The sequence below is a fragment of the Carassius gibelio genome, chromosome B21 (assembly GCF_023724105.1).
Source record: "Carassius gibelio isolate Cgi1373 ecotype wild population from Czech Republic chromosome B21, carGib1.2-hapl.c, whole genome shotgun sequence".
NCBI lineage: Eukaryota > Metazoa > Chordata > Actinopteri > Cypriniformes > Cyprinidae > Carassius > Carassius gibelio.
In genome coordinates this window covers 596,270-617,813 of record NC_068416.1, presented here as the reverse complement: position 1 = coordinate 617,813, position 21,544 = coordinate 596,270, and the positions used below count along the sequence as shown (strand labels likewise).

At 40.4% G+C, this 21,544-nt stretch overlaps 1 protein-coding gene across 4 annotated transcripts in view; it reads left to right on the top strand.

The window, feature by feature from the left end:
* The window catches only part of sgcd (sarcoglycan, delta (dystrophin-associated glycoprotein)), a 469,726-nt gene that overhangs the window by 234,241 nt on the left and 213,941 nt on the right, over positions 1 to 21,544 (top strand). The window contains exon 1 of one of the 4 annotated variants that reach the window (XM_052588188.1): positions 18,393 to 18,700. The exons of the other annotated variants lie outside the window; for them this stretch is intronic. Coding sequence (XP_052444148.1) covers positions 18,689 to 18,700 — 12 coding nt within the window. The 5' untranslated portion in view covers positions 18,393 to 18,688. Of the gene's footprint in view, positions 1 to 18,392; positions 18,701 to 21,544 lie in introns of those variants that run through there. 4 annotated transcript variants of the gene reach the window in all.

Genomic DNA, 21,544 nt, shown 5'->3' with positions numbered 1-21,544 from the left:
AAAGACTTACTGTTTGTCAATTTTATTTGGGTAACACACATATTCTGAATGCCATCGGCAGAATTCGAATGAGCCATTTTAATCTAGATTAATCTAGAGTAATTTCAAGATCACAGTGAGATTAATTTAGATTAAAAAAAAATATCTATGCCACCTCTAATATATATATATATAGACAGCATCACTAATTATAATGAGTTCCATAGTATTTCGCCAAACCGTGTTACTTGCATATGGTGTAGACAAGATGTAAAATTGGTTTTGCTTTGTTTCACAGAACTAATTGTTGTCTGGGTTGCTGCGTATGTGTGGGGCGGAGCTATCAAAAGAGGCACAAGACCCCTTTTGGGGTAGGGGTGTGTTCTTTGTTTTGTTTTTTGTGTGTTTTCAAATGTCAACATTGTCTACCAAAAATTGCCTACCCTAACTTTAACCTTTTGCAAGTTTCATTGTGAAATTTCTAACTAAAATACTTAAATGTAAAAATGCATCTATGCTTACGAGAAATAACTTAATTCCATACATCCACATCTCTTGGTAAATAATCCATTGTGACTTGCTGTTATCACAGCCCAGAGCACAGCACAGCAGATTGACGGAATTGCAATTTGACCTATTGATAAGCCTCTCCCCTCGAACGCAGATGAGCCAATCTCAGTCGAGTATAAATTATATAGGTAGCGGAACTCGGATATCTGTATGTTTCAGAGGCATAAAGAAACACTGGAAGATCTGAAGCTTGCATCAGTTTGATGGTTTTTATGTAAAAATATGTGCCTGTTGGTACTTGTAACACTGATTTCAGGTATCCTGAGAGAATGGGCAATAAAATTTATTTGATTACATATCCTAAACCCAAACGAAACAGAGCAAAATGTCCCTAAGCATTCAAGCCCAAACCCAATGAAGACAAAATCATTCATTTTCTGGTTGTCATACTCTCCTTAAGTTACATTTCCATCTGTTCAAGCAGAACATTAATGTATTCCGATTCAGCAAGGTATCTCTGGCTAAAACAAACTAATGTTAAAGTTAGTGAGTCAATAAGTAACAGTGTAAGTCAAACACACATAAGTGAAGCTTTACATATAATCATTCCCTGCAATAAATGAACAGTGTTGACAGTACCATAATTTTGTGTCATCTATGTATAATTATTATTACTGTTTTTCCATCCATTTTGTTCTTTTGAAAAACTAAAATAGTCATAGCTGATAGACAGTATAAGACTTTAAAAGTTACAATTTTAGGCTGGTCTGCCTAAGTGGTTGAACAGAGCTCCTTTACTTTTATTTATTTATTTAGTAATTTAATAAAATTTTTCCATTTTGAATTGAAAATATGATTAATGTAAATCATAAATTAATCTTGACAATAGACATTTGTTTTTTCAACTTTTAGACATAAAAAAGGTGTACATGTGCACTTTTTAAAAATGTTAATTTGTTTGACTTTTTTTTTTTTCTTCTAAAATTAGCATTTTCACAGGCTACTATGTGTAGGTTCAGTAATTTAACTTTAATGACAATGAATAATTTATTTTCATTCCCATTAAAGAAAATAAATAAATAAAAATAAACAAACAAAGCAGCCTGATAAAAAAAAAAATGCATCTTAAGCTAAGCTCTCATATATAACTTTCAAAAGGATTCTTATTTACTTATTTTATTGCTTAATTATTATTATTATTATTATTATTATTATTATTATTATTATTATTATTATTATTATTATTATCATTATCATTATTATTATTATTATTATTATTATGCAGTAAATCTTACAAATTTTATGAGTGTGACCTTGATTTGTGTGCAAGCATGTCAGTGAGCATGGCATCACGATCGATCAAATGCGTGTTGTGTTTGTAACTATAGCAACCCTACCCCCCCTCACGCCACACACATTTACATTACATTTTACATTTAATCATTTAGCAGACGCTTTTATCCAAAGCGACTTACAAATTAGAAGTTTGTGTTCATAGTTTGTGCCTTCTAAACTCACAAAATTGCCTGTTTAGAGGGCCTCGCAAGTCAACATCGCACATGGCCTTACACCCTCATTGCAATGGCCCTGAGTGTTGATTCTGCATGTTGTCATCCGTGATCGTGACGACCGTAATATTAGACTTCTCCGGCTTTCTTGCATTGTGATCTGTAAACCCTTGTTTCGAGTTACCTTCCATATTTATTTAAAATCTTTTATAAATCCCTCCATGGAATATTTAATTCCCACTTTGATGGTGGCCTTTCTGTGTCCAAAACTGTGCACAAACGTAGGTGAACAAGGTTTTCACACTGACAACTGTCATTGCGAGACAGTGAGCAGCTCCGTTTGTTTGTCCAATGGAGCAACATTAACTAATGGGGATGGGGCTTACTGATAGGTCAATTTGGTCCTACAAATGGTGGCTGCACCACTGTGTGACATCACATGAAACCAATGAATACACATCTATGGCCCACATTTGTTCTGCAAATCCTTGACAAACACGTTAACCATAACATCATGCTCATTGTTGCACCTGCATTAATGTGACGTATTTTCGGTTGTGTAGTGTGGATGAAGATCATTTCTGAAATGCAGTGGAAACGCCAGTGTAGACAAAGATAGTTTTGATTTAAAAAAAAAAAAAAGTGAGAAAATTCATATTGTGAAATCACCATAATGAATCATATATCATCATAGGTTGGGTGAATTATTATATCCTTACTGAAGTGCAATAAAGCATCACAAATGTGAGGGAGTTTATACAGATTGTTTAAATATGAAGTAAAATAGTGTTAAACATAATGAACTATAAGATTAAAACTAATGATTTTAAAATTATCATTAGTTTTGCAGATTCTTAGACAACATGGAGTTAATTGGTATTAACTAAAGTTCGGGGCTGGGGCACGCCCAAACAATCACCTGACTTCTTAGAACCTCCATATATATCGGGCCACGTCACACCACACTGCTAGTCTCATTCTCTCGAACCCACCCTTCCCTTCCTTCTCATCCATTTAGTCAACCTTCTCCCACATTTTATCTCTATCAGGTTGTATCTGGGGGGTCCTCATTGTCTGGCCTAAATATACGCTAGAGACAGTACCCCCACCTTGAGTCTCTCTGAGCCCTCAATTTAAGACGCCTTGATTAACCTGACCATCATCCCATTCCCTCGACCCCTTCATCCTCTTTCTACTCTTCCCCAGTTCCTTAGTTTGTTTGTGGCGTGGTCCTAGCTTATGAACCTACATATAATGAGTTGGTCACGTTGGTGACCGACGAATATGGGATATCGCTACAATAGACCAATCTACTCTTCGAGTGTAAACTAAACGAGCCAATGCACATTGTCATGCAATTATTGCATCCAGCTGCCACTGATCACTGCGTGAGTATAAGAGGGCAGCAGGTGCAATGCATTCCAGCTTTTCGCTTCAGAGCCGAGCGTTAGTATCGCTCTGCTCAACTGTGTCTGCTGTGAACTACGAGTTCAGCACACTCTCGGAAGCTTCGTGTGTTGGCAAGACGGCGCTTCAGCGCCGGTTGTTCCTGTGTCGAGTGGATTGCACACTTCAGGCTGCACTACCCCTGTCATGTTGCAACCGGCCAATTCCCCTGTGCGCCTCAGCACTAAAAGAGCATTTCCTAAAGAGCAAATTTCTCTAAAAGAGCTTCACGGGTGTGTCTTTGTAAAGACGACGGATCGTCCTTATATGGATGCCGTTTCACCCGTGTGTTTCTGGGAACGGTCGTTACATGGCAACGGGTGATGGTCACGATCGCTGCCTTAAGTGTCTGGGCATTGAGCACGCTGATTGGCTTTCATGGATGAGTGATGTTCTCACTCATCCTCCTCCTTCTCCAAATGGCAGCAGTGGGTGGTTCGAGAGCATCAACAAAGGCCCTACTCACGCACCCTCTGCCAACTCGTTGAACCAGGTGAACATCCGGCCTGCTCACAAGACGCCCGATTTGGGTCCTTGTGTTCCACCTAGCTGCCCCACTGCAGGTACAGCTGTGGTTCCGCTGGTACGGTTTTTAAGCACCTGGTCAGCGCTACCCAGCCCGTCTCACTGGTTTCTGCGAACCATCAGCCTCGCCTATGCGATTCAGATCGCCCGGCATCCCCCCAAGTTCTGCGGTGTCCGCTTCACTACAGTGAAAGCGTCCGATGCCCCTGTCTTGTAGGAAGTGATCGCAGTCCTACTGGCGAAGGACGCAATAAAGTCAGTCCCTCCAGCCGATATTAGGATGGGGTTTTACAGCCCGTACTTCATTGTACCCAAGAAAGGTGGTGGGTTACGACTGATCTTGGATCTGAGAGTTTTAAATCGGGCCCTCCATCGGCTACAGTTCAAAATGTTGACAGAGAAACGCATTTTCAGGTGCGTCTGTCCCCAAGATTGGTTTGCAGCGATCGAACTGAAGGACGTGTACTTTCATGTGTCCATCCTTCCGTGCCACAGGCCTTTTCTGCGGTTTGCGTTCGAAGGACTGGCATATCAGTACAATAACCGCCTTTCGAGCTGTCCCGGTCTCCCCGTGTCTTCACGAAAGTCACAGAGGCAGCTCTCGTTCCTCTCAGAGAGCAGGGTGTTCGCATTCTCAACTACTTAGACGATTGGCTGATACTAGCACAGTCTTGAGATCAGTTGTGCAAGCACAGGGATGTGGTGCTCCGGCACCTGAGCCTGTTGGGCCTTCAGGTCAGCTGGGAAAAGAGCATACTCTCGCTGTGGCAAAGGATCTCTTTACTCGGTATGGAGTTGGATTCGGTCAAACAGACAGCATGCCTCAGAGAGGAACGTGTGCATTCGGTGCTAGCCTGCTAGAATACGTTCAAGAGCAGGACAGCGGTCCCACTGAAACTCTTTCAGAGGCTCCTGGGGTATATGGCGGCTGCGGTGGCACTTACACCACTCGGCCTATTACATATGAGACCGCTGCAGCACTGGCTTTATGGCCGAGTCCCGAGGTGGGCGTTGAAGCATGGCACTCACCGGGTCCAAGTTACACTGGCCTGTCACCAAACCCTCTCTCCGTGGTCAGATCTTGCATTTCTCTGGGCAGGGGTGCCCCTAGAGCAGATTTCCAGGCATGCTGTAGTTTACACGGATGCCTCCACCACCAGCTGGGGGGCCACGTACAACGGGCATGCAATCTCAGTGGTTTGGACGGGCCCGCAGCTGCAGTGGCACATCAATTGCCTAGAGTTGTTAGCAGCGCACCTTGCCTTGAACCATCTCAAAGGTCTCTTACGAGGCAAGCGTGTGCTGGTCCGAATGGACCACACTGGGACTGTTGCGTACATCAACCAACAAGGTGGTCTGCGCTCTCGACGCATCTCGCAACTCGCCCACCACCTCCTCCTTTGCAGTCAGAAGGTTCTGAGGTCACTTTGTTCTATTCACATTCCAAGCCTGCTCAGTCGTACAGCTGACGAGCTGTCTTGAGCAATGCTCCCGGGAGAATGGCGACTCCATCCCCTGATGATCCAGCTGATTTGGAGGCGGTTCACAGCAGCTCAGGTAGACCTGTTTGCTGCTCCAGAGACCTCTCACTGCCAGTTGTTCTACTCCATGCCCGAGGGAACTCTCGGCATGGATGTACTGGCACACAGCAGGCCGCGTGACCTATGCAAGTATGCGTTTCCCCCAGTGAGCCTTCTCGCACAGACACTGTGCAAAGTCCAGGAGGACGAGGAGCAAGTCTTGCTAGAAGCGCCATATTGGCCCACGCGGACCTGGTTCCCCGAACTAGTGCTCCTTGCGACAGCCACTCCTTGGCCAATTCCTCTGACGAGGGATCTACTGAATCAGAGATGGGGCACCATTTGGCACCCACGTCCAGACCTTTGGAAACTCTATGTCTGGTCCCTGGATGGGACGCGGAGGTTCTAGGTGACCTACCCCAAGAGGAATCGAACACCATCACTTCAGCAAGAGCACCGTCTACGAGACAGGCTTACGCCTTGAAGTGGAACCTGTTCGTCGAGTGGTGTTCTTCTCGCCGAGAAGACCCCTGAAGGTGCCCGATTGCGGTCGTGCTGTCCTTTCTGCAGCAAGGGCTGGAGCGAAGGCTGTCTCCCTCCACCCTCAAAGTCCAGGTTGCTGCTTTTGCTGCATACCATGACCCCATGAATGGGGAGTCTTTGGGTAAGCATGACCTCATCGTCAGGTTCCTTAGGGGGGCCAGGAGGTTAAATCCATCCCGGCCCCCCTGTATACCCTCTTGGGACCTGTCTCTAGTGCTTAAATCTCTACAGCAGGGCCCAATTCGAGCCTTTGCATTCAGTTGAGCTAAAGTTTCTTTCATTGAAAACTCTGCTCCTGCTTGCACTGGCCTCCATCAAGAGGGTAGGGGACCTGCATGCATTTTCTGTCGACGATTTGTGCCTAGAGTTCGGGCCGGCTGACTCCCAGGTAATCCTGAGGCCCCGGCCTGGCTACGTGCCCAAGGTTCCCACTACACCCTTCAAAGACCAAGTAGTGAACCTGCAAGCGCTGCACCTGGAGGAGGCAGATCCAGCCCTGGCTTTGCTTTGTTCCGTCCGAGCATTAAGCTACATAGACCGGACACAAAGCTTCAAGACCTCAGACCAGCTCTTTGTCTGTTACGGAGGCCGGCAGAAGGGGAGTGCCGTCTCTAAGCAGAGGATGGCCCACTGGATTGTGGATGCCATAACCCTGGCTTATCAGGCTCAGGATGTGCCCTGCCCGTTCAGGTTGCGAGCTCATTCAACTAGAAGTGTTGCATCCTCCTAGTCGCTGACTCGTGGCGCCTCGCTGACAGATATTTGTAGAGCTGCTGGCTGGGCGACCCCTAACATGTTCGCTAGGTTCCATAGCCTTCGTGTAGAGCTGGTATCCTCCTGTGTTCTCACCTCAAACGCGTAGTGGCACTGAGAGGCCCCGGTTAGTGTCGGCTTGCTTAAACCGCTCCAGAGTGTCTGTACTGTAGACCCTGTTGAGATCCTCCATCACCCTAAGCAGCTAGACACGGCGGAACGTCCGGCGCCAGACCTTCATGATGAATCCGTTAGAACCATGGAAGGGTGGGTTCCATATTGAGACCTAAGCGGTACTCATATGTGTATAGTCCACGGTATAGCCTTAGAGCCCGTGTTTCTCCGACAGACTTCTGCATTCCCAAGAGGGTTTTTAATTACCTCAAATTTCTCCGTATACTCCTAAACGGATGCTTTATGCGTATTTGCCTCCGAGACCTCATTCGGGAAGGATGGGGCTTCCGCAGCGTACATTTTCCCAGTGTTATCCAATCTCACCCAGTGAGGTAATGCTTTGACAACGGTGAGTGGAGCTACTTGTTCTGAGCCCCGGCCTACACCTAATAGGGGCGCAGGCGACTCGCACAGGGCACTGGAAGGGGCAACACCCATGGCGCTTTGATAGGGATCCCATATTCGTCAGTCACCGACGTGGTGTCGAGAGTGACCGACTGAAAGGGAACGTCTCGGTTACGTATGGTAACCCTCGTTCCCTGAAGGAGGGAACGGAGACGCCACGTCCCGTCGCCATGGTTGCTGTACCGCCGCTGAGCTGACGGGTCCCCGGCTCGGCTCCTCAGCAAAAAACTGAAATGCATTGCACCTGCTGCCCTCTTATACTCACGCAGTGATCAGCGGCAGCTGGATGCAATAATTGCATGGCAATGTGCATTGGCTCGTTTAGTTTACACTCGAAGTAGATTGGTCTACCGAAGCGACATCCCATATTCGTCGGTCACCGGCGTGGCATCTCCGACGTGGCCGTTCCCTCCTTCAGGGAACAAGGGTTACCATACGTAACCAAGACGTTTCCATGTCCTAAAAACCGTTGACTGTCACAAGGAACTAGTCCAGCATTTCTCCAGTGCTGGCTTTGCTGCACAGGCTTCCTGTTGATTTTAGAGTCCAATATAAAGTTTTGATAATGGTTTTTAAAGGTTTGCATGACTCTGTGGCATACAGTTGCACCAAGTTTTTGGGACATTAAAGGTCCCGTATTTCGCGCTTTTTTGAAGCTTTGATTGTGTTTACAGTGTGCAGTATAACGTGTTCATGTTTCATGTGTAAAAAACAGTATTTTTCACACAATACACATATCTGTATATCTGTTTTCACTGTCACAAAAACGGGCTGATGACTTCCTTGTTCTATAAAGTCCCTCCTTCAGAAATACATAACAAGTTCTGATTGTGCCAGCGGTTCCTGTGTTGTGATTCGACACCAGCTTAGAGCAGGCTGACCTCCTGGTAACGCGATTGGGCTAGAACGCACGTGCTGGAGATGTACTTATAATCACAGGAGTGTTTTTACTAAAGAGATGCCCATGAACATTGCATGTGTTTTTTTGCCCAGCCCTAACATCTAGTTAACAAAGCTAAATAGCGTTGCCCTTTGTGTAGTAAGTTACAGAAACTGTTAAACGCACCAACTTAAATAATAAAATACACTTACCAGTTGTGGTCCATAAACAACGCCTTCTCCAGACAAAGAGAGAACTGCTCCATCTTTCAAGAATAATCTTTTTGCGAATCCGGCATTAAACTGATTGAGATTGACGAAGTTGTCCTCAAAGCAAGCTGTTCTCAGCAAAATGTGCTGCACATAGTTTTACATGTGGATTATAATTTTCGGGAACCGAGTACAGCATCCCTTGGAAGGCCAAACAAAGGTGATTAGACTCCGAGATGAAAATGACAGCGTTTCAACGACATATCGAACACAAACGCAGCTCTTCCTTCTTCTCCGTTGGAGAGCAACAAGACCACGCCCCATCTTTGTGAATTCATGTGGGCGGAGGTTAGTCAAAAAACTGTTTTAGTGACGTCATTACTGCAGGAACTAGAGGGATGTAGTCCAAACGGGTCATTTTTTGTAGACAAATTTTGTGAAATAAAATATCTCGCTTGGCATTGAACTTTGAGCTTTAGAATTTTACAGAATTTTATCATACATAATATTATTTATGCTCTGACAACAACATTACACACTAACTGAAGTTTAAAAACATGGGATCACGAAGAAGGGGACCTTTAATCAGTGATGGACATTGTGTGTATTGGGTTTGTTTGAGTAATTTGTAGACATGTAAAGCACTTTGGTCAGCTGGTGTTGTTTTAAAGGTGCTATATAAATAAATGTTGTTTGATCGATTGTTAATTGATATTATGTTGTCAACAAGGGGGAAGCCAAAGTCCTGCATGCAGGTGGGTACACCCAAGTGAACAGCAGGCCATATGGTGACAAGCACAGCGAAGTTTTGGGTCCAATAACCAAGACTATTTCGACATGGTCCAGTACATGCTGAGCAGTGTAGCCAGTTATGCAGCCACTGATTGACAGCTGTAGTGATTATATTAAAGGGAGTGCTCTTTGCTTGCTTTATGTTTTCAATCTATTTACAATTTGAAAACAAGTTTTAATAAATGTCTTTTGTCTACCACATGTAGGAGATTTAATGCAGGTGTGGTTCATGTCCCAGCTTTTATGTCAAATGGGATTAAATTAGTTTTGCTATCAGATAAAATGTTGGGTGTTCTGCTAATTAATGCGGGTATGGGAAGATCATTTGACCAGCCAGGAAAGGTGAATGAAAATACCTCTCTGTGATGGTACCACAAGGCATCGTTTACTTACAGATCTCAGGTTTCTGGAGTGGATGTAGATTTAAAAAAGAGAGTGGAAGTAGGAGGGTGCTGAGCCTGTGGCTTGTTGAATACCAGTCATGCTGCTACATTCTGAATCATTTGTCAAGGTTTGATTGCGCATGATGGAAGTTCAGTCAGAAAAGCATTGCAGTAGTCCAGCCTAGAAATAGCTAGGGCCTGGACAAAAAGTTGTGCAGAATGCACTGTTTGGAATGGCCTGATCATCCTGATGTTGTGCAATGCAAACCTGCATGATCAAATTGCAATATGGTCCTTGAAGGTCAGCTGGTCACCAAAGAATAATTGTTGATGAACCTTGCTGGATGCTGAAATCATGGTGTAGAGTTGGATTGTCAGGGTAGCTCAGTCTTGCCAGGTTGAGCTGCAGGTGACGTTCCTTTATCCATGCCGAGATGTTTGCTAGGAAGCCTGATATCAATGCAGTTACTTTTGGATTGTCTGATGAATGTGATGAATGTGTCATTGACATAGCAATGGTAGAAACCATGTGCTTGTATAATGGATCCCAGTTTTGTGTATATTAGGAAGAAGAGGGGTCCAAGAACTGATCCCTGAGGAACCCCAGTGACCAGTTGATGTTCTTTGGATACTTCTCCTCCCCATGAAACCCTGAAAGACCTACCTGTGAGATGATATTCAAATCAGTGGAGTACAATTCTACTGATTATAGACAGGAAAATCTGATGATTCACAGTGGCAGAAGTGGCAGATAGATCCAGCAGAATGAGGACTGATGATTTGGAATCAGCTTTTGCTATCTGCAGGGCTATACTGACCCACAGTAAAGCAGTCTCGGTTCAATGGCCACTTCTGAAGCCTATTTGGTTGACATTCAGTTGATCATTCTGTGAAATATATTATGTAACTGTGTCTATAAAGATGTGGACCAAATGATCCATCTCATCAGAATAACAAAAGAACAGAATTCATCAGGAACATATTATAGATTGCAAGATTTTCAGCAGGTGGTCCTAACAGCATCTGTTGTCTTAAGGTATAAAATTCATCCAGACAGGACTTTTAGATAAATTATGATTCATACAAGGGTTAAGACTGTTTGAAGGTAGACATGCTAATATCGCAATTGAAGAACTACTACACTTCCATATTCAATACATTTTTCTCCCCATAATAATAATAATAATAATAATGAATACATCAAGCCTACTTTTTTTTTTTAAGAATTAATAATTAATATTTTTATTTTATTTTTAGAGAAATCTAGTACATTGATGAGCCACCCAAATGACTGCTCAGCAAAAATACAATAAAGATGATGATACATGGGGCAACTTTTTAGGTTAGAAGGGGTAGTGTGCACTGGCCTGTCTAGACAGATATTGCCTAGATCAGTGGTTTTCAAAACGGTCCTGCGAGCATCCCCAGTAAAGTCAAGTCAAGTCGAATCACCTTTATTTATATAGTGCTTTTAACAATTTTCTATATTTAATTCAGAATACAACATAGATGATATATAAAATGTTTAAACTGAGAAAATGTATTATTTTAAGGGGAAAATAAGTTGATTTTAAATTTCATGGCATTAACACATCTCAAAAAAGTTGGGACAAGGCCATGTGTACCACTGTGTAGCATCTCCTCTTCTTTTTATAACAGTCTGCAAACGTCTGGGGAGCTAGGAGACAAGTTGCTCAAGTTTAGGAATAGGAAAATGGAAAATGCAAGGTCTTCCCTGAAAGAGACGACATCTGGATGGGAGCATATGTTGTTCTAGAACTTGGATATACCTTTCAGTAGGGCTGTGCACAAAATCGAATGCGATTTTCATGCCCATCTCGTCAGTTAAGGAGCTTCTGTGATTAAAAGTATGTCTCCAGCACGTGCATTCAGATCAGGGTTGCCAGGTTTTCAAAACAAATCCTGCCCAGTTGCTTCTCAACACCAGTCCAAAACTAGCCCAATCGCTTTTCCAGGAGGTTGCTACTTGTCCCAATTTTTTGGGAATGTGTAGCTCTCATGAAATCCAACATGATCCAATATTTGGCATGACATTTCAAAATGTCTCACTTTAAACATGTGATATGTTATCTATTCTATTGTGAATAAAATATGTTTATGAGATTTGTAAATTAATCCATTCCTTTTTTACTCACAATTTGTACCGTGTCACAACTTTTTTGGAATCAGGTTTGTAGTATCTGTGCAATCAAGTTGACGATGTTGCTGGAAATTAAGTGTCCTCAAAATAAGTTAGCCAGAGGTGACAGGGGCAAGGAATCAAAACTCCATCAGTGACAGAATGGAGAAAAAAACCTTGGGAGAAACCAGGCTCAGTCAGGGGGCAAGTTCTTATCTGGTCAGAAAAAACAGCAGTTCAGTTCCAGGCTGCAGCAAAGTCAGATTGTGCAGAAGAATCATCTGTTTCCAGTGGCTGTCTAGGAGAAAAGGACTTGACTATGACTCTGTCTCTGGGGCTCTTCTAGTTGTCCTGGTCTCTGCTAACATTCAGGGACATGGAGGACTATAGTGCAACAAGTGCTCACTCAAATACTGAGGTGCTAAACCATTTAGGGCTTTATAAGTAATAAGCAAGATTTTAAAATCTATATAATTTTTGATAGGGAGCCAGTAAAGTGTTGACAGAACCGGCAGTATGGTCATAATTCCTGGTTCTAGTAAGAACTCTAGCTGCTGCATTTTGGACTAGCTGGAGTTTGTTTATTAAGCATGCAGAATAACCACCAAAAGAAGCTTTAAAATAATATAAACTTAAGGTCATGAATGCATTAATTTACATCTCTGCATTTGACATTGAGAGCATAGGTCATCATTTAGATATATTTTTGAGATGGATAAATGCAGTTTTACAAATGTTAGGAATGTGGCTTTCAAGGGAAAGATTGCTATCAAATAGCACACATAGGTTCCTAACTGATGACGAAGAATTGACAGAGCAGCCATCAAGTCTTGGACAGTTTTCTAGGTTATTACATGCAGAGTTTTTAGGTCCTATAATTTACCCCCTTTTTTTCAGAATTTAACTATAAGAAATTACTCCTCTTCCAGGTTTTTAAAAGAATTATGCATTCTGTTAATTTTTTTAAATTTATATGTTTTTCTGGGCCGTGAATAAATACAGAGCTTAGTATCATCAGCATAACAGTGAAAGCTTACAACGTGCTTCCTGATGATATCTTCCAAGTGTAACATGTAAAGTGTGAAAAGTAATGGCCCTAGTACTGAGCCTTGAGGTACTCCCTTTCGCACTTGTGATCGATATGATACCTCTTCATTCACTGCAACAAATTGATGGTGGTTAGATAAGTATGATTTGAACCATGCTTTTGCATTTCCATTAATGTCAGCTAAGTTTTTTAGTCTATTCAAGAAAATGTTGTGGTCAATAGTGTCAAAAGCAGAACTAAGATCCAAGTAAGATGTGAAAATGTATGCTGAATAGGTGAAACAGAGGCTTGCCTCTGGCGATTACGTTTTGGTTGAACCAGCAAATAGAGCAAAGCCTGAGGTGTGGAAAAGTTTTGACCATGTTTATAACGAGAATAATGAGCCAGTGAGTGCAAGAACGTGCGGAAGCCATCTACAGTGGAGTTAATATTTTCCTCCACAGAAAGATGTAGGCATAGGCTAATCTTGGGGAGTAAAGGTTTTTCAAATTATAACTAAATATTAATTGAGTCTTAAATGCATAATGTAGACAGAGTATATAGGCTAATGTTGGCATTATTGTTTTATTAAATTTCAGCTGCTAGGCAAGGCAAATCTGGCGGAGCTTTTATGGTAATTTCATTATTGCCAAATACCCATCTTAATTTAGAATTTATCTTAATTTAATTTGTTAAAAGACTCATTTTTATTGGTGCGTTGGCCTATTTATAGGATAAATGAGCCTATGGCTAGGCTTATTTAAAGTGCTGAGATGTTACGATGTTAAAGAGGACTTATTTTATTTCTTTGGTCCAATTTCCAAGTTGCCTATTACATAGGGGGTTTTAAAAAGGTGTCAATCAAAATGTACTTGTCAGGCTCAGGTCGAAATCTGTCGGGCTCGGGTCCTGTCGGGCCTAATTAACTAATTAACTTTTAAGTGAAAGTGAAAGTGAAAGTGAAGTGACATTCAGCCAAGTATGGTCACCCATACTCAGAATTTGTGCTCTGCATTTAACCCATCCGAAATGCACACACACAGAGCAGTGAACACACACACACACACACACACTGTGAGCACACACCCGGAGCAGTGGGCAGCCATTTATGCTGCGGCGCCCGGGGAGCAGTTGGGGGTTCGATGCCTTGCTCAAGGGCACCTACTCGTGGTATTGAAGGTGGAGAGAGAACTGTACATGCACTCCCCCCACCCACAATTCCGTCCGGCCCGAGACTAGAACCCACAACCCTCTAACCATTAGGTCCAACCCTCTAACCATTAGGCCACGACTTTTAAGGCCTAATTACAGCTCTAATCATTATTATCTAATGTTACAGTAGTAATTTAGCAGACAAATAATTATATTTCATAAGGGTGATGTTGGCGCAGTGGATAAGTTGCATTCCATTGATGTGAGAGACCCAGGTTTGAATCCACTGTGAGACACCAATGTGTCCCTGAGCAAGACACTTTACCCCAGTTGCTCCAGAGGCGTGTGACCTCTGACATATATAGCAATTGTAAGTCGCTTTGGATAAAAGCATCAGCTAAATGAAAAAATGTAAATGTCATAATAGGTTTAGGGGGAGCTAAGATAGACAACAACACAACCCTTACGAAATTAATGAAGATTTTTACTATAAATATAAAGACATTGGTTACTATTGTTAAACCATGTTAACCACAAATTAAGCATGGTGTTTGCTTCACTAACCATAGTGTAACCATGGAATTTTTTGTAAAAATAAATAAAAAAAATTAAATAATTGTAAAAAAAAAAAAAAAAAAAAACATGCTTACTGTACTTTTGCTATAGCCTAATAAAAGTGTTAATTTCTTAAAGGGAAAAACATGATTCATGTTCAGTATTAGGATTTTTCTATAAAGATATTGAAGTGATGTATTAATTTTGAAGATAGCAATTTAGAAAGTATAGTTTTGGTAAACCTTGAGTATTAAAGTCATGAGAGATATGGCAAAATTAGGAGACTGAAAAGAAGAGAGAACTTTTAATTATTTATCATGTACTCAACCTAAGGATTAAAACTAGAGGTGGACTGAGTAGATTGTGACGATACCAATAGCTAAGTTGGACCACACTGGCCGATACCGATTAATTAACTGATAGTTTTTAAAATGGATACTGAACAAAAACTAAAATAGTGCTTTATTGAAAAAAAAACTTTAGTGAACCATACTAGGAGTAGTAATAATAATAAAATTAATAATAATATTAATAGTAAATGTTGAAATGACCACACTCTAATAGGGCCCTATGAAATCTGTTTTTATTTTTTCCAAATTCCATTATTTTTTTTTCTGTATTCTGTTATTTTTTTTTTATCTCCACTCCTTTTTAATAGTTAAATTAAATTTTTATTTTATTTTTATTTTATAATTTTATTAAATAAAATAAATGAATAAAGTCTAATTAATTCTAATTATTTGCACATAAACATAATTTTTTTTTTTTTTTTGGTTTTGGTTCATTGCCTTTTTAAATGTTTTATTTTTTCTCACCATATTTTTTTAATTGTTACCAAATTCTGTGTTTTAGCATGTGTAATTATTTGAATGCATAAAACAAACTTAATTTATTTAATTTTTTTCTTAAAGAAGCCTTATGATTTTTTTCAGTTCTGGAGATGTTGTTAATGTGTTTCTGTCCTCATTTAGTGATCGTCACGCATGCTGCAGTATGTGTAATGTTAACTCAACTTAATTTTCACACTTTAATTGTATTTATACTTCCCAACAGGATGTGTGACTATGAGAAGTTATTACCTCAAAATGTATGTCAGTATGCAGTTTTCGTGCCAGCGATTATCCCTCTGCGTGCCACAGTTGGGACGTGTGCCATGGGTTGTAGATACCCTGGTTTAGCACAGGCTAAAGTGATTTTGAAATTGTAGAATCTAGTAACAGTTCCTTACCATAAATTTTGGCGGGGCAGATTCTGGCTCGTATCGCTAATAATTGAAACATTTTGTAAGCTTTATATTCTAATCTCTGAACACATGGGGACAAAATTATAGCAGAGATGTCCTTGCGTTATCCTGTGGGTGGCACGCTAATGTTGATTGATAGGCTCAAAGTCATGTTACACACATAAAATGATGTATAATTATCAGTCTTGGGGAAAGTTACTTTTAAAAGTAATGCATTGCAATATTGTATCACTCCCTAAAAAGTAACTTATTACGTTTTTTTTTATGAACAGTAATGCATTATATTACTTTTGCTTTACATTCACATTACTTTTTAAATATGAGCAGGGCTTGATTGTTTTTAATATAAGAAGTTCTATTCAGAGCAAATGTAAAAGCCCTTTCACACTAAAAAGTGTAATGAATAAACCTCAGGCTGAGGGAAAAGTAAATTTGCGTCCCTACATTAGGTTGCAGGACAAGAAAAGCTCCTCAGCAAAATGTCGATTTCAGTCAATAAATGGTAAAACAAAGTAATTGACATTGCTTTTTTGAAAAAGTAACTCAGATACTTTCTTGTAAATTAAAAAAGTTATGTGCTACTATACTAGTTACTTGAAAAATTTGGCTCTGCCCCTCAAAGAACCAACTGGCTTCCTGGTATTGAAAGCAGTTTTTTGGGGGGAGTAGAGTGCCAGTACTATTTTTGGCAGTCATTCAGCAGGTTTACGTATTGTGTAGTGGATAAAATATACCACGTTGGAGTTGTATTTAGGCTACTTAATAATAGTTGAATATCAAAACTCCTCCTAAAATCTCTTATGGAAAATAGCAGCTACTGTATAAAGTACAGTGCTTTTTACAGCTTTTTACAGCCAAACATGTAAACATCTGCACTCAATTCTATTTCATCTAATTTAATTAATTTTGTAAAAACGGTTGGGTTTATAGTATGTTTACAATAGTATATATACCCCTTTTGCAAAACAACACCATGTAGAAGATTTGATGGTGAATTTATAAAACCCGACAACAACATTATTCAGCAAAGTTAAATGGAAAAGGTGCCTCTAAAGCCTGATTTGGTATTCTGACACTAATTGGTTGTTTTCGAACCCTTGTCAAAGAGTATGAAGCAAACAATTGCCTAAATAAATTAAAGTCTAAACACCCCAAACACAATTATTTGTGACTGCAGCAAGGTAAAACACAGTATATGAATATATTTATGTTAATGTTTTTTACCTTCACACCATAGTCCAGCACACCACCAGCATTAGCATTGTATGTGCTGATTAATCGTCCTGGGATTCCATGTATTGATTGTACATGTGGTCTTACGAACATTGGGTCTCATTCACTAATTTTTGTGTACAATTTTCTTATTTATACGCACATTTGAACTTCTCACAAGAACTTTCCGCCTAATTCACAACACGTGCGTATGCACATGAGCTTGTTCTTAAACTCGTTCTTCTGTTAGTGAATTTGGAGCCTTCTAAATGAGCGCCCTTGTGCACGAGGTCAGTAATTAGCATAATTCACACCCAAACCAGCTCCATATAAGGGCTTTCCACAACGAGGCACTTGTACAGAGAAAGACAATTATGGCACCGAAACAAAAGACAAAGAAAAATAACTCTAACGATAATGAACGTGAGGTTTTGCTGTCGGAGGTGGAAGCCAGGAAGAATTATTTGTTATTTAAAAGTGTATCCACTGGCATAACGGGCACAGGTAAAAAGGAAGCATGGGTTATAACACAGGCTTGGAGATAAGGTGGTGAGAGTGGTTGGTGATGTGGCTTAGTGTGGTTCCAGTGAGTTGCATAAATCAATGAGGACTTCTCTGGGCAACCTAAAGCGACTGAACAGCCATTCGTCACTCTCCGCGAACATATCTGTGCGCTCTCTAAAGACGCGCTCTCTCCTTAGCACGCGCCGCGATGTCTTCAAGCAGTACCAAGTGTGCCATGCCTCTAAAAACAAGATGAGACACATTAATCACCGTTTATATAAGGATAGATCAGCTGATTATTGTTTGGACCTCTAATATTATATATATATATATATATATATATATATAATTGGAACTGTAATTATAATTTATCAATAAAATCTAATTATATAAGGTTCTTAACACATGCTTATAAGGCCCCAGTTTGTACATGATTATTGCGTACGTGTGGTATAAGTTGTTCTTGAATCTTTTCGTACATTTAGAATAAATTTTAGTACGAAAGTTTTTGATGAATCATGATTCGTGGAAACGTCCGTATGCACATTTCACGCAAAAATCTGTGCCTACGCATATTTAGTGAGTGAGACCCATTGTTTTTACACTCTCCATGGTATGTCCTGCTAATGCTGAACTAACCAGTTAAAGGAAGTGACCTAAACAATGATTATTATTATTCATCAGTCTAATGACTTCATGCTTGCAGAAAATGCTGTATAGAAAAGGCTTTGTGGCAGTTTTATCCCTCATAGTCAGCCAGGCATAAACATCAAGTAGAAAAGTTAATGTGCATTTCCAATTCCCATGACTGCATGCTGGAACACACACATGCAGGGTGAGGGGTTGTGCTAAAAAAATCCCCCTCACATATCAACCCTAACCTATCCCTTAACTTCCCCCATGTGTCTCCTAGCACTATATCTGGCCAGAAACCAGGGGGCAGTTACTAAGGCAGACAGTAGGAGAGCGTTGCAAGAGTCAGACACTGTTCGCCATGGTTTTTGGTCTGCTGCAGATCCCGGTCTGAGAGTCCAGGAAATTCCTGCTTGCGGAAAAGCTGACAGTGTCGGAAGGGGGGATTGTAACTGCCTAGAGTCAGTTGGAAAAAGAAAGAAAGAGAGCGAGAGAGAGAAAATAGGCCTCATGCCATTTTTATAGGGCGTCACGGTCTACTTTTATCTGCCTGTCACACCCTGAGTGCATTAGATTGAACTTCAGGTTGAGAGCCATGGTCAGGATGGTAAGTTTTTATTTCATTGTTTCTGACTTATGCTTTGTGTGAGGAAACGCATGTGACTTCCTGGCAGCAGAAAGACATGGCTTTGCCTAATGTGGACTGCTACTTCATTTTGTTTTTTTGTTTTTTAAAGGAATTTTTCTGTCTGCGCTAGACTAGTTAGGGTTGCAGGGTTATTTTACCACTACTGTGGAACTGAAAGGAAAGGAGAGGTAGAGAAAGAGTTATTTACTCTCCTTTCCTTTCAGTTCCATTGTATTGGTTCATTCTGTCAGTGTGTTGTGCTCTCGAAAAAAAGTCTTATATTAACTGGAAGGTAAAAAGTTTGTGTCCCAACAGTAGACAAAGGGTTTTCCCTGTACCTCCCGTTATATCTCCTTCTCTTTTCTCCTGTGCAGCTGCTACCGCTGCTCTATTTCCCAATCCCACTGCCTCCACACATTTGGTTTCAATTACTTTTGCCCTCTGGGAAACATGCTACTATAAATAAGTAACAACGGGGTTTACTGTGGAAAGATTGCAGCGTTACAGACAAAGTTCATGGTGCTTTTTCATGCTCACACTCCTCTTTTGAAAGGATACAGTAAGAAAGGTGTTTGTTACAATTATCTCTAATGGTGCCAGGTTGGAGTGAAAAGGGCAGATAAAGAAGAAAGGAGGGGGTGGGACTTTGGCTAGAGAGTGAAGGAAGCAGCTGGGAAGGTTATGGGACGTTTGGTTACTGTCTGCCCTGTAGTGTCCGACTCAAAAACAGCTTTCCCCACCTCAGTCATGATCACAGGCCACTGAGAGTTTGAAATGGGCTGAGATCAGCCTCTGAAAGCTTTTTCAAATTCCCATGAGCTCTGCGGTATAAAAACAAGCAAAATGTGGAAGCCCAATTGCAGATTGCTATAGACTTTATGGTAACACTTTATAATAACTTTCATTAATATATATTTAACAAACATTATATAATGTTAATATATATATATATATAAATATATATATATATATAAATGTATATATGTATATATATATATATATTTTTTTTTTTACTATACTTTACTTAATACATATACAGAAATCTAGAAATATGAGATAATGTGCTTGTTACAGCTAATGTAATTAACTAACTAAACATTAGGGCTGTGTATCAGCAAGAATCTTGCGATACGATACATATCACGATACAGTGGATGAGAAACAATATATTGTGATACATTGAGATACTGTAAGCAAGGCGATATATTGGGATATTTCTTATTTAAGGAATAGGATATATTTTTAGGAAAGCTTTCAAGAACAGACCACCATATGAAAACATTAGCTAAAAATAAACAAAAAAAATTGTTTAACCAGAACACTGTTAAAAAAAAAATCAGAATATGCTGTTCAGTTATTTTTTGATGCTGGGATGCTGGTTTGAGCTGATTTATGCTGGTCCTTTGCTGGTTTATGCTGGTCTTTAGCTGGTCATGTGCTGGTCCTAAACTAGTCCTAAACTGGTCTGGCAAGCCTAAGACCAGCACATGACCAGCTAAGGATCAAAATAAATCAGCCAATAAATAAACCAGTAAAGGTCTGTTTTGCTCAATTTTGCCAACCAAAATATAAAGACAAATCAGAACTGTTCATCTACGAGCAACCCAGAGCAGCATTTAATTTCTTAATCCACATTTTGAACTATTTGGTGAACTATTTGGCGCGTTGAACCACTGGCTATATGCATTGGCTTTGAAGTGCCGCTGCACAGACCGATTGGTGTATCAAAGTATTATTATTTAGAGCAGGGGTCGGCAACCTTTTCGGCATGACGTTCCATTTTTAATTTTTCTGGTTAACCACTGTGCCCCCCCTGTTTGTGTGTGACAAGGCCAATGCATTAAAACAGTTCAGTTTAATCACTGTTAATGCGCTGCTTTAATTGATGTGCACGCACACACACACACACACACACACACACACACACACACACACACACACACACCACTCACACACAGAGATCAGAGATCGCGCAGTGCAAAAAGTAATATTCAGAAGCTCATAAACTTGTCAGTGCTGCCACACAACTTTTATTAATCGATACTCAATCGCTACATTATATTTCTCAACAACATGGGGGCAAAATTGCTTCATTGTTTGTAGAGAGAGATAGGGTCCAGGTAAATCAGGGTATCTTCCGTCCATTCCAATTTCCGTTTTCAATTAAAATAAATAAAGACGACAGAGGATTCAAGTGAGAGAACATGAATTCAATAACGAGGAATGGAAAAATGTCTAGTTTATTCATTATTCCATTTAGTTTAACAAACGGAAAATGAGTTTTTGGCTCGATTTCTCATTTTGTCGTTTGGGGTTTACAAATCAGTATGGCTTCAATATTTCATTCGCACTTGTGGGCGGAGCTGAAATGCTGCTTTCATCTGATTGGTCGAATCGCTCCACCTTCAGTACGGCCTTTTCATTCTTTCAGGCAGAATAAGAGTCACTATGAGTGCGGAACTGTAATGTCTGAAACTACCCTTACTGTTAATTAGAATAATATTTGAATCAGATGTTGCTGGACACATAATTCATCCTCCTGTGACTTGCAAGTGACCTCTTTAAATTATTTCTAGGTTACAGTATTGTGTGAATATTGTCCCATTGATAATACAGTGCAAATAGTTCTGTCTCCTTGGATAAAAGTGAAGTGGGAAAAAAATCAATAATAGACTGAACAGTTCCATGATAATATGTCTGTAACATTTATTACTCTCGTCTTTTAAGTCTGAAGGCACTAGGTATGTGTGTGTGACATTAATAATTAATTGTGGAAATATAGTTAATTTTATGAAATAAATTAGTAATATTAGTTTTATTACA